Below are 16930 nucleotides of genomic sequence, written 5' to 3' on the forward strand. Positions count from 1 at the left end.
CCTTCTTCACTACCTGCTGTACCTGCATGCTTGCCTTCATTGACTGGTGTACAAGAACACCCAGATCTCTCTGTACTGCCCCTTTACATAAATTGATTCCATTGAGGTAGTAGTCTGCCTTCCTGTTCTTGCTACCAAAGTGGATAACCATACATTTATCCACATTAAACTGCATCTGCCCACTCACCTAACTTGTCCAGTTCACCCTGTAATCTCTTAACATCCTCATCACTTTTCACCCTGCCACCCAGCTTTGTATCATCAGCAAATTTGCTAATGTTATTGCTGATACCATCTTCTATATCATTAACATATATTGTAAAAAGCTGTGGTCCCAGCACGGATCCCTGCGGTACCCCACTGGTCACTGCCTACCATTCCGAAATGGAGCCGTTTATCACTACCTTTTGTTTCCTATTAGCCAACTAATTTTCAATCCAATCTAGTACTTTGCCCCCAATACCATGCACCCTAATTTTACTCACTAACCTCCTGTGTGGAACTTTGTCAAAAGCTTTTTGAAAGTCCAGGTACACTACATCTACTGGATTTCCCTCGTCCAACTTCATAGTTACATCCTCAAAAAATTCAAGAAGATTAGTCAAGCATGATTTCCCCTTCATAAATCCATGCTTACTCTGTCCTATCCTGTTACTACTATCCAGATGTGCAGTAATTTCATCCTTTATAATAGACTCCAGCATCTTTCCCACCACTGAGGTCAGACTAACTGGTCTATAATTACCTGCTTTCTCTCGCCCACCTTTCTTAAAAAGTGGTATAACATTTGCCACCCTCCAATCCTCAGGAACCGACCCCGAATCTATTGAACTCTGGAAAATAATCACCAACGCATCCACGATTTCCCGAGCCACCTCCTTCAGTACCCTGGGATGCAGACCATCAGGCCCCGGAGACTTATCAACCTTCAGACCTAACAGCTTCTCCAACACCAAATCCTGGCAAATATAAATTCCCTTAAGTTCAGGTCCTTCAGCCACTGTTACCTCAGGGAGATTGCTTGTGTCTTCCCAAGTGAACACAGATCTGAAGTACCCATTTAATTCCTCTGCCATTTCTTTGTTCCTAGTAATATATTCCCCTGTTTCTGTCTTCAAGAGCCCAATTTTTGTCCTAACCATTTTTTTGCCTTGCACATACCTAAAAAAGCTTTTACTATCCTCCTCAATATTCTTGGCCAGTTTACCTTCGTACCTCATTTTTCCTCTGCGTATTTCCTTCTTAGTAATCCTCTGTTGCTCTTTAAAAGCTTCCCAGTCCTCAGTTTTCCCACTTATCTTTGCTATGTTATACTTTTTCTCTTTTAACTTTATATGTTTCTTAACTTCCCTCGTCAGCCACGGCCGCCCATGCCTCCTCCTGGGATCTTTCTTCCTTTTAGGAATGAACTGATCCTGCAACTTCTGCATTATACACAGAAATATCTGCCATTGTTCCTCCACGGTCATCCCTGCTAAGGTATTGCACCATTGAACTTTGGCCAGCTCCTCCCTCATAGCTCCATAATTCCCTTTATTCAACAGAAGTACTATCACTTCCGACTGTACCCTCTCCCTCTCAAATTGCAGATTGAAGCTTATTGTATTGTGGTCACTACTTCCCAATGGCCCCTTCACTTCGAGGTCTCTGACCAATTCTGGTTCGTTACACAATACCAGATCCAGAATTGCCTTCTCCCTGGTCGGCTCCAGCACCAGCTGCTCTAAGAATCCATCTCTGAGGCACTCCACAAAGTCTCTTTCTTGTGGCCCAATACCATCCTGATTCTCCCAGTCTACCTGCATGTTAAAATCCTCCATAACAACTGTAGTGACATCTTTGCGACAGGCCAATTTCAGCTCCTGATTTAACTTACATCCAACATCCAGACTACTGTTTGGGGGCCTGTAGATGACTCCCAAGAGGGTCTTTTTATCCTTGGTATTTCGAAGCTCTATCCACACTGACTCTACATCTCCTGACTCTAGGTCACCCGCGCAAGGGACTGAATATCATCCCTTACTAACAAGGCCACCCCACCCCTCTGCCCGTCAGTCTGTCCTTACGATAGCAGGTGTATCCTTGAATATTCATTTCCCAGGCCCTGTCCACTTGAAGCCACGTCTCAGTTATCCCCACAATATCGTATCTGCCAATTTCCAAAAGAGCCTCAAGCTCATCCATCTTATGTCTAATGTTTCGTGCATTCATGTATAGTATTTTTAATTTGTTACTGCTCTCACCCTTCCCATCAACCCTTATTTCACTCAACCTTCCAGCATGATGCCTTTCCGAGTTTTCTGCCTCATTAATACAGTTGTCTTTCTTGACTTCTCTTGTTCTAACTTTCCCTTCAAATTCCTTTTTAAACATCCAGCTTGTCCCCTCCCCCCCGCTACTTAGTTTAAATCTAGCGGTGTTGCAGTAGAAAACCTGCCTGCCAGAATACTGGTAGGAAATACTCTGATCTTAAGGATATAGTTATAATTGTTGGAGGTCAATAATCTCAGCCCAGGACATTGCTGAAAGAGTTGCTCATGATGTTTGTCTCAGGGTAACCATCATCAGTGACCTTCATGCCAGCATAATGATAAATGTAGGGATGCTACCATCAAATCATAATTCAAGAGCGCAATGGAATAATTTTCTCTTTCCTGGATAGATGCAGCTCCAATAACGTGCAAAGTTGGAGTCCTCCAGGGAATCGCAATTGATTGGCAGCCAATTTATTGATGTAACTATTCATTCCTTCAGCATCTTTGCAATTTGAATGCAGGGTGTACCAGCTTTAGGATGCATTGCAACAACTTGCAAAGACACCTTTTGATAGACCGCCCAAGAACATGATCTGTTCCAGCTAGAGAAACAGGCAGACAGGGAACAGCACATTTTTAAGTACTACTCTAAGTTGTACACAATCCTGACTTGAAAAACTATCACAGTCCCTCGATCAGAAATCATGAACAACCTCCTTAATTGTGCCTTCATCGTAGTGCAACAATTAAGAATGGACAGTAAATGTTGGCTTTGGTAGCAATGCCAAAGTCATTTGAATGAATAATTTTTGAAAAAAATTCTTGCTCTCTATGATTCAGCTAAGCACTTAAAGCCACTAAGCTGTAGGAGATCAAGAGAGCTTTAATTAAAAAACGAGTGCATTGGAATGATCACAGAAGTTGTCAAATGTTGAATAGAAGGGTTGTGTTTCTCCCCCAGGTTGCTAAGTGACTCGCCTGCATCGTACAAAGAGAATGAGCCTAATTTACCCAATAAAATTGAGGTGGGTGTAAATCTGTTTAATAGTTACAATGTAAAATAATGTTGAATTTTTTTTTAAGTAGTATGAACATAATTTAGCTGCCACTCCATTTAAATCTAGTTTATCTGATGCAACCTACTTTGCATTTACTAATTAGAGCTTTTATTTAATGTTACTTTTCAATTAATGTTTGGGACTACTGCCAGGCGACAATTAAGAATAACACTTCATTGTATTCTGAATAAACATTGTCCGAATAGTTGAATGCTTGAAATCTGAAAATAGCAAAAACCTACCTAAAATGCTAATTAGTACTGTTCCTCAGCTCTTGTTGAATTGAAACTAAGTACTGTGGGCCCAAAGTATAATTGATATTCATTTAGGCTTGTGCCTGTCGATTGAACCGAAATGATTTTATGTAGATAGATTGAATCAATACTAATGAGAGCCCTATAAGAATCAAAATAAAATATACTGATTAATATTTTTGGGCGGTAGAGGTTATGGTGGCAGTGTGTGACAGTGCATATCTTTTTCTGTTAGATTATCTTTTGCATAAACATTAATGCTTCTCCTCTTTAGCAGGACCTACCATATCATGCCTGCAGCAATTAGTAATTTCAGTTTGACTTCATATACTATTTGCTTCTACCTCCTCCAAGCCATTTGCTTTGCTACTGATATCATCAGTACTTACTCAGTACTTGTGAAAGGATGCGAGAGAAACCATGATTGAAAGAAATAAGAAAAGGAAACTCTGAAAATTGATATTAATTTTCTCTTGACTTTATTTTTCCCAGTTTATTTTTGAAACTATTTACTTCTGGATTTATAGTTTCATAAGCATTCAGCAATCTTAAGTTTTCTTCTTAAGTCCCAAATATTGAACATGAATAGGTTATCAGACAACAAGAGCAGAGAGTAAGGATGGGTGCAATGCTTATGGATCTTTTCTCAGCCCAGTCCTTTCATTTGAGACTCACATTGATAATTCAGTTGAGGGTTCCCACATAGTGTTTTGAGGTGAAACTGTGGAACATTTCCCCCTCTAACTTAGAGTAGTGAGACCAACTGTCATGTCTCTCTAGCCCCAGTAAAGACTAGGGTTGAACCTTGAACCTGCTTTGTGAATCTTTGCAGTTCACCAGACAATAGATGGCATGTTTAAAGAAGTCAGCTAAATTGAATCTGTGGACTTCTTTCAAAATGTGGGTTGTTAAAATATTTCTATTCATTAGAACTAAATAGTCAGTTGGTACTTTTGTGGAGGTGGGCATTAGGGATAAGGATGGTTTATTGAAGTCGCATTTTTCTTAATTTGAATACTAATGCAAATAGTAAAAATTTTAGTTCAGAAATTTAAAACAATATATTATGTAAATAATTTTCCCTGTTTAAACTGGCATTGGTTACATTGAGTTGACTTTGCTGTGTTTAAATTTATGTTGTGCCAAGTAGACATTATAATTTTATTGTAATAGAAAATAAATGACATTAATTCATGCAAACATTGTCAGGATGAAAAGTTGAGTATTTGAATTACATAAACCAAGCTTGTTAAAGTTAAATTGCTATAAATCATGGACCTCCATGATGCATTTTATTTGTATAACATATGGAAATTTTCAGTTCAACTGAGCAAATAGAAAAGTTATTTTGTTCTAACAAAAGCAAAGTACTTGCTGGAGATCTGAATTAAAACAAATTGTTGCAGAAACTCAGCAGGTCTTACAGCGTCCATGTAGAGAGAAACAGAGCTAACGTTTCGCGTCCAGTGTGATTGTTCTTGAGGGTGGAAGTTTGTTGTGATTACAGCTGATACTATTAATGGACAAGTTTGACCCAAGACTGAAACTTGACTTGATAGATTATATTTTCATTCATTTTCATTTTAATGCAGTGCTGTCTCACTGAAGTGTAAACATGTAACACTAATTTTGTTTCAATTATAAAACAGAAGTTTATTAACAAAAACTATTAAGATAAAATAAACCATACTATCTACTTGTAATAAAAATTCAGAGATCTTTAAACATAGTGAAAATATAAGGCACTTCTTAATAAGTTAAAAGAAAAGCAACAGCTTTTTGTTAGTACCTATGACACATCTCGTACTCATAAACACACCTTGTACTCGAAAACATTGCTCACTCCAGTGTCTCTGATTCTTAACAGCTCGTTAGGCTTAAGCCATCTGTGACTTTAAATTATAGAGTGGACCTGTATACAGCTTCACTCTGCAGATGGTATACACCTGAGCCTAAACATAATAAGCTTTAAATAACCTCTTCAAGGTTTTATCCAACCGCATCTGGTCTGGGACTAACACTATATGCTTCCCTTCTCAGGAGCACTGATCTGTACAAGCATTTTCACTGAAGGACTTCAGAGAATGTCCAAAACTCAAAGTAGAATTAAGAAAAATATCTCCCTCTAAGCTATGGGTGTTTCCCATAAGTTCAGAAATACCGTCTTGACTGTCTAATCTGGAACTCTTTTATCATATTCATTTGTAAAATTTTACCAATTTGCACAAAAAACTCACTAATTCTAAAGCTTGGTCTCAAAAACTGTTTTAAAAGAAATCACCATTGCTATAGTCACAAATTAATTACTAATTTCAGACATATAGAGAAAACCTACAACTTACAAATTCAAACCTAAAGTCCCAAACTTGGAATAAATGATATGAAAATAATTAGATAAATCTCTCAGTTTATATCACATGAGCCATACTGAACTTGAAATGTTGACTCGGTTTTTCTCTACACAGTTTCTGTCAGACATACTGAGTTTCTCCGGCACTTTGTGTTTTTATTTTAATTATTTCATTCTTCTTGATTCGTATGGCTTGGTTGTACAATATAGAAAGCAAATGACAATATTACTTCATGCAGAGTAGTATAGTGCAAGTAAGTTATTGGTAATTGATATTCAGTTTTAAAAAGCTACCATTAAAAAACAGAATGTAGTACAAGTGTGACGAATGTGGATTTTACAAATTCAACTTAAGAAAAATGACACAGAAGTAAATAGTAAATGATACAATAATATTTAATAATTTGTGAAATATAAAATAACATTCAACCATTTATACCTATGCATAGGATAATTTAGAAAGGTATTGTCTTTATCTCTGACAACATTTTTCTGAAAAATAATTGTGTACAAACTTATTGCAATGTTGCACGTGTTCATATTATCACTATAGTCCGCAAAGCTACAGAAGAAGTTACATCACCTTGAAGAACAATTGAACAATGAAATGCAAGCCAAAGACGAAATGGAACAAAAATATAGGTATGTGGCAACATGGACAATTTAGAACTTGTGTTTGAATCCAACTTAGCTTGAAGAATTAAAAGTAATCTGTTTTATGTACATTAAAATGTTTTTTGAGCATAATTATCTATATTTGTCTAAAGGACGGTTAGCATGAAAGTTTGTACATTTCTTACTATTGCAGTACTTGTTTCTGTTATGAGGCTGTTGCTGGAGTCCTTTCTGGGTTGCTAGAGTGACAAGTTTAGTATGAATCTAGTCCATACTGTGTGATTTGAGCATGTTTGCCATCAATTGCTTTTTCTCAATAGTAAGTTGATTAATGCCACTCCTCATATTTATCACCTTGATGAGCATGATTCAACAAAAAAATGTCGGGAACTAATTACAATTTCATTTTGGAAAGCATTATTTTTGTAAGAATTAATTGCATATTGAAGAAATCATTTTAAAAAAATTGTTGATCTTGTAACACAAAAGCCAAATACTGCAGATGCTGGAAATTTGCAATAGTAACATAAAATTCTGGCAACACTCAGCAGGCCACATGGCATTCTGATTTGCAGAGTTAAATGTTTCATGTAAATGTTCCTTTATCAGGAGCTCTGATGAAAGATCATCAGCCCAAAATTAATTGTTTCTCTCCACAGGTACTGCCTGATTTGCTGTCTGTTTTTAGCAGTATCTGTTTTTGCTTGTGATATAATCTACATTGTACTTAATTTTTAAAATTAAGTGTGTAATATAATCTTCCTGTAGTTCACTAAATTACCATAATCATGGCTGTGAATAAGAGAGTGTTTTCGTTCGCAAAATGAAATGTTATCTCAATAATTCACAGCCAACTAATTACAGGTGTACAGAACAACTTCAATTATACGAGCATCAGTTATCTGAATTTCGGAACAAGATCTCAAGGTCCTGTAAAAACATTGCATCAAAGAGGTGTTATAGACACTGGTGTGACAATCGTGTCTTTTGTTTACATTGATTAAAAGTGAACTTGGATTACCTCTACTGAAGAACATGTGAAAATGTTACATCAAAGAGGTGTTACTGACACTGGTGCAACGATCACGTCTTTAGTTTACAGTTCTCTAGTTTGATCTTTAAACAGTGTTAAAATACTTTTCACACATAAAAATGATTGCCATGCTGAAGGATTTAAAAGCATGGAAAAATGAGTGGTGTCTTCATTCGTTGTACAACTTTGTTCCGAGTATGTATCTGTTATAAGTGATTGAGTTTGTTGCTGTAACCATGTCAGTGAAGAGAAAGCGAACCGTATTGACAATCAAACAGAAAAGCGAGATTTTACAGCGTCTGGATTGTGGTGAAAGTGCATCAAAATTTCCCAAGCATACAGCATTGCAAAAGCAAGTGTCCAACATCGCGAAAGTAAGACCTGTGATTGAGAAATTTATCAACCAAAGTGACACTTCATATGTGTTAAAAAGAAAATCCATGAAGTCAACAAAAGATGGATAACTCAACCAAGCCATATTTTTGTGGTTTTCAAAGCAACGTGGGAAGGGGATTCCGATGTTACAAGAAATGGGTTCCAGTTTCCATGAACGAATCCATACAGGTGAAGCAGAACAAGAGTCCAATCACAGCATATCACAGGCTGGTTACAGTATTTTAACGTTTGTCACAGCATTAGGCAACTCAGCGTTCTTGGAAAGCAGAGGTCCATGGATGACAGCACAGTGGAAAAATTCAGACAGAAACTACAATCCATCATCCGTGAAGAAAATTATGAACTTGAACAAATGCTGACGAAAGTGAATTGTTTTGGCGTGCATTGCCAGACAAAACACTTGCATTCACCGAGGCAAACCAGGTATCGGGACATACAGTGCAGAAGTATTGCATTGCGATTTTCCCTTGCATCAACGCCATTGGCACTCATAAATTGCTGCTTGTCTGCACTGGGCATAATTCTAATCCATGTTGCTTCAAGAACTGTGACAAGAATTTGTTTCCCATGAAATACAAATCACAAAACAAGGCATGGGTGACATATCCACTTTCTTAATCTTGGTTTCAGGAAGAATTTGTACCTGCCATCAGATTACATTTAGCAAGTGTTGGACTTGAGCAATGTGCCCTTCTTGTTGACAACGCAGGGTCATATGCTATGATAGACTGCCAATTAGATGGAGCTGTCAAGTGTTTGTTTTTACCACCAAGCACCACTCCAAACTTACAGCCACTCAATCAGGGAGTCATCGCAATAATGAAGAAATATTATTGCCGTAACATGTTGCATGCCATAGATTAGATTAGATTCCCTACAGTGTGGAAACAGGCCCTTCGACCCAACAAGTCCACAGCGACCCTCTGAAGAGCAACCCACCCAGACCCACTCTCCAACATTTACCCATGACTAATGCACCTAACACTATGGGCAATTTAGCATGGCCAATTCACATAACCTGCACATCTTTGAACTGTGGGAGGAAACCGGAGCACCCGGAGGAAACTTTCACAGACACTGGGCGAGTGTGCAAACTCCACACAGACAGTTGCCTGAGTTGGGAATTGAACCCGGGTCCCTGGCACTGTGAGGCAGCAGTGCTAACCACTTAGCTATATAGTCGATGAAGAAAATACAGGCAAAGGATTGCCACAAATTATCAAGTCATTCACGGTCAAGAATGCTTTGTTCATGATTGCTGAATCTCTGGACCGCATCAAGCCATCGACAGTTAGAGTGTTGGTACAATGGTTTGCATGTTGGTAGCTGTGACAGTGAAGAGGACACCCATCCAGATCAAAGGGTAACCACTCAAATCAGTAAGAATTGCAGATATCTGGGATTAGGAGACTAAGTAGAGGCTGAGATGGATGCTTGGGTAAACTGTGGCAACAACATCGGAACAGAGATGCTCAGTGATGATCAGATTATCAACAGAGTCACAGAAGAACAGCGGAAAAGTATGGACACTGTGAGCGATAAGGAAACTCAGATGCTAACACTACCTCAGACCCCATTAGCGAAGCGGTTTGCGGCTTTTCATGAAGCGGTATGAAGCATAAACCGAAGTTGATGGATCATTGTCAAATGTGATGGTTGGCAAAAACAAACTCAAGCACCTCAAGCAACAGCAGCTGTTTTCTTCAAAAAATAATAACTAAGATGTGCAGGTCAGGTGAATTGGCCAATCTAAATTGCCCGTAGTGTTAGGTAAGGGGTAAATGTAGGGGTATGGGTGGGTTGCGCTTCAGCGGGGCGGTGTGGACTTGTTGGGCCGAAGGGCCTGTTTCCACACTGTAAGTAATCTAATCTAATCTAATCTAATCTAATCTAAACCTCCACCACAATGAATTTCATTTACACAAAAAGTGATTTTATATGTAAAATATCATTAATTTTTAAGCAATATCCAGTATTTGTACATATTTTATCGATTGAAATAAAAACTCTGTAAACCTGCTTTTTCACGTAATTATGTTCAGTATGACTTCCTTTGTTTACGATCAGATCAGTTTTCCGAACAATCAGTTATCTGAACAAAATACTCCACACCTGTCTCATACAGATAATCAAGATTGTTCTGTGTTTAGTTATTGCTTATAGAGATAATTGAGGCAGCCACTTTGCACACTGCATATATGATTACTATTCACCTTTATTTTTGTTGATGAAGAGAACACTGATGAACTAAATATGGGGCAACTCATTACTTTTGTTCAAATTCACAGCAAACTGGACAAGGATAGGTGGGCCTTTGGTTTAATGTCATACCTAATTATGTTAACTTCGATGATATAGCCTTTTCTCAGTACTATATTAAAGTAAACCTGATTGGTTTTCATGTTTAGATCGGAGATCATTCTTTATAGAGTCAAACTGTGTCTTAAATACATTGTAATACTGTAATGGATTGAATATAACATGGTATGCACACATTTTAAATGAAATCAAAATGATCATATGAAATTGGTAACATATTAATTTTTTTGATTATAACTACACAGGGACGGCACGGTGGCTCAGTGGTTAGCTCTGCTGCCTCACAGTGCCAGGGACCGGGTTCAGTTCCCACCTCAGGCAACCGTCTATGTTCAATTTGCACATTCTCCCCTTGTCTGTGTGGGTTTCATTCGGGTGTTCCAGTTTCCTTCCACAGTCCAAAGATGTGTAGGTTAGGTGATTTGGCCATGCTAAATTGCCCGTAGTGTTAGGTGGATTAGTCAGGGGTAAATATAGAGGGGTGGGTTTCTCTTCGGAGTGTCGGTGTGGACTTGTTGGGCCGAAGGGCCTGTTTCCATACTGTAGGTAATCTAATCTAATCTAAATCTGAGTTTTTGTTTGAACTTGAGTCCTTTTTTCACAGAACTAACAAAACCAGCTGTGTTTCAATTTTTAATCTTTTTCTCTTTCCTTCCAGATTTTTTATTTTTATCTTATCATTACCTTCTGCCTGTATAACCTTATATAAAAGAATAATTTGTGTTTTGATAATAAGCCATAATTGTATTTATTAAGAGTTGAATAATCTTTCTGTTTAAAATCTGATGTGCATAAGGTAATTAAGTAATCATTTTGGCAACTGGATGAAGTAGTATTATTTAAGTTGTAACTGATAGAGTAAAGTGAACAGGGAGACACTTCATTCCTTCAACCTCAGTCATAACATTGTGCTTCTGGTTTGTAGAACATCAAGTAATCGTCTTGAAAAAGTATCCAAAGATTTGGAAGATGAGGTACAGTACTGTTTTCTGTATTCTCGTCCAAGTGCATTTTAATTTTTGTCTCTAATTTAGGTCCATTATACTCAGTTATAGAAACAGCGTTAGATCATTTTTAAGTTAAACATTCCATTATCTTGATCTTTCATCTCTGATACTTGGATTGGTAGGCAGGGCAGAGTAAAACATAAATGTAGTAGTCAATTGTAGCAGTAATCAACTTACGAAGGAAATGGATGATGTAAAAGTTATACTAAAGGAGAAGAGAGTTGTAGACAAGGTAGGAATAGAGAGAGAAGATATGCACGCGATTAGCATTAATGAAAATTAGTTTGCCACCTGATCTCGATGGAATGAACACAGAACAGTGCCACAGTACAGGCCTTTTGGCCCTTGATATTGTGCCGGCCTTTTATCCTATTCTAAGATCAGTCGAACCTACATAGCCTTCATTGTACTAACTTCCATGTGCCTATCCAAGAATTGCTTAAATGTCCCTAATGTATCTGACACTACAACCACTGCTGGCAGTGCATTCCACGAATCCAGCACTGAGTAAATAATCTACAACTGACATATCCTCGAAACCTTCCTCCAATCACCTTAAAATTATGTTCCCTCATGATGGACATTTCCGCCATGGGAAAAAGTCTCTGTCTATCCATTCTGTCTATGCCTCTCAACATCTTGTCCACTCCTATCAAGTCACTCTCATCCATCTTTACTCCAATGAGAAAAGCTCTAGCTCCCTCAACCTTTCTTCATAAAACTCCAGTCCAGGCAGCATTCTGGTAAACCTCTTCTGCATCTTCTGTAAAGCTTCCATGTCTTCCCTATAATGAGACGACCAGAACTGAACACAATATTCCAAGTGTGGTCCAACCAGGACTCTTATAGAGCTGCAGCATAACCTCACCGCTCTTAAGCTCGATCCCTCTACTAATGAAAGCCAACACGCCATATGCCTTCTTAACAACCCTATCGACGTGGGTGGCAGCTTAGAAGGATCTGTGGACATGGATCCCAAGATCCCTCTGTTCCGTCACATTGCCAAGAATCCTGCCTTTAACCCTGAATTCTCCATGCAAATTCGACCTTCCAGAGTGAATGATTACACACTTTTCCAGGTTGAACTCCATCTGCCACTTATCAGCCCAGTTCTGCATCCTGTCAATGTTTCGTTGCAACCTAAACAGCCCTCCACTCTATCCACAACTCCACCAGCCTTTGTGTCATCGGCAAACTTACTAACCCACCCTTCCACTTCCTCATCCCAAGTCATTTATAAAAATCACAAAGAGCAGTGGTTCCAGAACCGATCCCTGCAGAGCACCATTGGACACCAAGTTCCAGGCTGAATGCTTTCCATCTACCATCACCCTCTGTCTTCTATTGGCCAGCCAATTTTGTATCTAGACAGACAGGTTTTTCTGTATCCCATGTTTCCTTACACTCTGAATGAGCCTACCAAGAGGAACCTTATCAAAAGCCTACCTAAAATCCATGTACACTACATCCACTGTTCTTCTTTCATCCATGTGTTTTGTCACATCCTCAAAGAATTCATTAAGGCTTGTGAGGCATGACATGCCCCTCACAAAGCCATGCTGACTATCTCTAATCAAACTATGGTTTCACAAATATCATTATTCCTATCTCTCAGAATCCTCTCCAATACTTAGCCCACCACTGACATAAGACTGACTGGTCTGTAATTCCCAGGATTATCCCTATTCCCTTTCTTGAACAAGGGAATAACATTTGCCACCCTCCAATCATCTGGTACTACTCAAGTGGACAGTGAGGACACAAAGATCATTGCCAGGGGTGCGGCAATATTTTCCCTTGATTCCTGTAATAACCTGAGGTATATCCTGTCTGGCCCAGGGGATTTATTTATCCATTTGTTTTTCAAAATTTTTAGGACATCCTCCTTCCTAACGTCAACCTGTATCACACTGTCCTCCGAAACGTCAAGCTCCCTCTCAGTAGAGTTATACAGTCATAGAGATGTACAGCACGAAAATGGACCCTTCGGTCCAACTTTTCCATGCCAAACAGATATCCCAATCCAATTTAGTTCCACCTGCCAGTACCTGGCCCATATCCCTCCAAACCCTTCCTATTCAGATACCCATCCAGATGACTTTTAAATTTTGCAATTGTACCAATCTTCACCACTTCCTCGGCAGCTTAATCCATACCCGTGCCACCCTCTGCATGAAAAAGTTGCCCCTTAGGTCTCTTTTATATCTTTCCCCTCTCGCCCTAATCCTATGCCCTCTAGTTCTGGACTCCCCCACGCCAGGGAAAAGACTTTGTCTATCCTATCCATGCTCCTTACGATTTTATAAACCTCTATAAGGTCTCCGACACTCCAGGGAAAACATGCCCAGCCTATTCAACCTCTCCCTGTAACTTAAATCCTACAATCCTGGCAACAAATCCTTGTAAAACTTTTCTGAAATGGAAATGAATTATCATCATACTTGTATTCAGCAAAAATAAATGGTGAGCGAAAAATGAAAATGAGATAAAGTGACAAAATGTTCTGGAATCAAAACCTGCAACACACACTGCATATTTTTAGATTCTAAAGGTATTTTGTTTTTATCACATTAAGATTTTTTTTGATGGTGACTCAACTAGTTCGATTACATTGTAGTTCTCCACCAGAAGCCTGATGCAAAGCCAACATACGCATAGAAACCAAACTTGTAAAAGGAATAATTTTCTCACATTCACTCTCATATGCACCTCTCTCTCTCTCTCTCGCGCGCGCGCGCGCACACACACACACACACACAACACACATCCTCTTCCCCCCCCCCCGCGTCTGTCGCTCTCTCTCGCGCTCTCGCGCTCTCTCTCTCTCGCTCTCTCTCATACTCGCTCTCCATCTCAAAGACATACTCTCACACACAGACACTCATGTACAGTCTTTCTAACACATTCATTTTCACATGCACTCTATCTTGCACCCACTCATTCTCCCTCTCGCATCCTGCATGTTTAATCATCACAGCGTATGTTTATATTCTCTTTTTGTTTTTTAACTTTATATAACAGAGCATGGAGCTTTGACTTTAGAGGCTTGCATGACAGGAGTATGTAGTGAGAATTCAAGAGTTAATTTTAAATTACAGAAAATAGTGGAGTTCTTGTCTGATAATTCAATATGGATTTCAGTCGTTGGAAGTGCAAAATAAGTACAGTTAGTCCATAATTCCTTTAGCAGGTTTCCTTCCAATAATCTTCATTTGGTGCCTTTCTGTTTTATGTAGAGGCTAGTGCCTTTTTAGTTAACAATATTTAAATATGTTGCGTTTGGAATGAGACAAATTATGATAATAGTATATTGGATTTATTAATTTGTTCACGTTGCATAATTTGATTATTTTTTCTGCATTTTTTAGTTTGGATTGAAATTTCTGGTAACCATAAATGAAAATATAAAATAATTCCAATTTTTTAAAAAAATTGTGCTAATTTAGAACTGTATTTCAATTTTAGCAAAAGTACGTGTTCTGAGGACATTTTCAAAATATATTGTTTATTAATTAAGCCTCTGACATTTAGATAACTTGTAGAAAAGATGTAGAATCAGCATTAAGGCAGCTGGAACGGGAAAAGGCACTTCTTCAGCACAAGAATGCAGAATATCACCGTAAAGCTGAAATGGAAGCTGATAAAAAGCGTGGCCTAGAAAATGAAGGTAAGACTCAATTATCTGATATTACTATACATTTTCAATTGTAGCAAGAATTATGCCAGGAAATTTTCAGCAGAGTAAAAGCTTTTTGATATATGTAGACCAACAGATGTAACAACAAAATATTGCAAATGCTGAGGGAAAAAAAAGAAAAACTGAAATTATTCAGCAATCAGGTTGCATCTATGGACAGAGAAACAGAGTTAACATTTAATTCAGTAACCTTTCATCAGAGCTTAAACAGGTTTGAAGCAAGATGGTGAAATGGGAATATTTGTGATGGTTGGAAGGCAGGAGTGATTAAATGGCAAAGATAGTGATAGCACAATGCAAACAAGATGGTGATGGAAATCAGAATAAACAAAATTGAACTGAAAATGACAAAAACATAATCCCTACCACTCACTACTATTCCCAGAAAATCTTGAATATTAATCTGAGTTCTTCAGGAAATAGTTCTTGGCCAATCATGCTTAGTTACCTTCCTTCCATTATAATCTCGTGCACAAGTCTTTTGATGAACAATTCAGTTTCTAAGATCTCTGAAAATGAAGCAACCTTTGCCAATTTATAATAGGACCTGAACAACATCCAGGTCTGAGCTGACAAGTTGTATGTAACACTCAGGTTTCATAAGCACTAGGTAATAATCATCTCAAACAATTCCCTGCCCCTAACCTTCAACATCAGCATGATGTCTGAGCCTTACCCAGCCCGAATATCATTAGCCAGCAGCTAAACTGAAGTAATGATATCCAGTCATCCAGACTGACCAGTCACCAACATCATTGCTGCAAGAGCTTCAGAGAGGCAGAATTGTCTGCCAAATGGCTCACCACTTGATCCTTTAATGGTTCCCCACCTTCACTGAAGCTCAATTCAAGATTGTGATAGAATGCTCATTTTCTCCTGGAGGTGCCAGACACAAGTTAACTCAATATTGATACCAGGAGAAAGTGAGGACTGCAGATTCTGGAGAACAGAGAGTGTAGTGTTGGAAAAGCACAACCAGTCAGGCAGCATCAAAGGAGCAGGAGAATCAATGTTTCAAGCATAAGCTCTTCATCAAGAAACTTAATTTGGTGCTATTCAGACTAGAGCAGTCTATTTGACCTTTGTTATGCTATTATAGTGTCACAGAGTCTTACAGCACGGAAACAGACTTTTCCCAAACTAAACTAGTTCCATTTGTCTGGGTATGGCCCATATCCCTCTAAACCTGTCCTATTTTTGTACCTATTGTAACTGGACCTGCACCTACCACCTTCTCTAGCAGTTCATGTGTGAAAAATTTGACAGTCAGCTCCCTTTGAAATCTTTCTCTTTAATTGCATTGTAAACTCCAGTGGTAAATCATGTCTTCCCGAGCAACTACAGGCAGCTTAATAGTAATTCGCAATGCTACTTTGGCAGCAGCTCTCAGCACACTGATCTCCTCCACCAAAATAACTAAATATTTACTATCCAGTCATCCCCAGTTCTTTTATAAATCTTACACCTCTCTAACTTGCATAAATGTCTCTATTTGTTGTGTAAAAATTCTGTAGTTATCTTATTCATGTTATTGTGGAAGCAGCAAAATTGTAAAGGTGAACTTAACCACTTCCTTAGAAGGAAGTGCTGTTGCATTTTCATTGAAAAACAAATATCTCATCCATTTGATTAAAGGAAAAGAGAATTTGCATCACTAAAGCACTGTCGATGTCCTCAAGATGACCCAAAGCATCTCCCAACTAATAAATTACTTAGTATAGCTGCAGCTATACATTTGGTAAATATAGCAGCCAATTTGTACTCAGCAGTGTTAATGGTGGTCCCATATTATGTTTGGCAAGGTACTACTGTGCTTAAAAATAACTGTTAAATAGATGACCAGACATTTTCCTGATTTTGGGGAACTCTGTTTTTGTCTATATAAGTTGATGTTTTAGGTGAAATTTCAGGTGACACAAAGTTAGGAGACACTACATGTTGAGTCG

The 16930-nt window shown here is 38.4% G+C and overlaps 1 protein-coding gene across 5 annotated transcripts in view; it reads left to right on the top strand.

The window, feature by feature from the left end:
• The window catches only part of rock2a (rho-associated, coiled-coil containing protein kinase 2a), a 232912-nt gene that overhangs the window by 145510 nt on the left and 70472 nt on the right, over nucleotides 1-16930 (top strand). For all 5 annotated transcript variants that reach the window (XM_087977693.1, XM_043677706.2, XM_043677696.2 and 2 more), the window contains 4 exons: nucleotides 3217-3280; nucleotides 6471-6559; nucleotides 11206-11254; nucleotides 14819-14954. In XM_087977693.1, the coding sequence (XP_087833819.1) occupies nucleotides 3217-3280; nucleotides 6471-6559; nucleotides 11206-11254; nucleotides 14819-14954 (338 nt within the window). The remainder of the gene's footprint in view (nucleotides 1-3216; nucleotides 3281-6470; nucleotides 6560-11205; nucleotides 11255-14818; nucleotides 14955-16930) is intronic.

Source organism: Chiloscyllium plagiosum, unplaced genomic scaffold (genome assembly GCF_037043375.1).
Source record: "Chiloscyllium plagiosum isolate Xiang-an unplaced genomic scaffold, Cpla_swu_hap1 HiC_scaffold_3, whole genome shotgun sequence".
Taxonomy (NCBI): Eukaryota; Metazoa; Chordata; class Chondrichthyes; order Orectolobiformes; family Hemiscylliidae; genus Chiloscyllium; species Chiloscyllium plagiosum.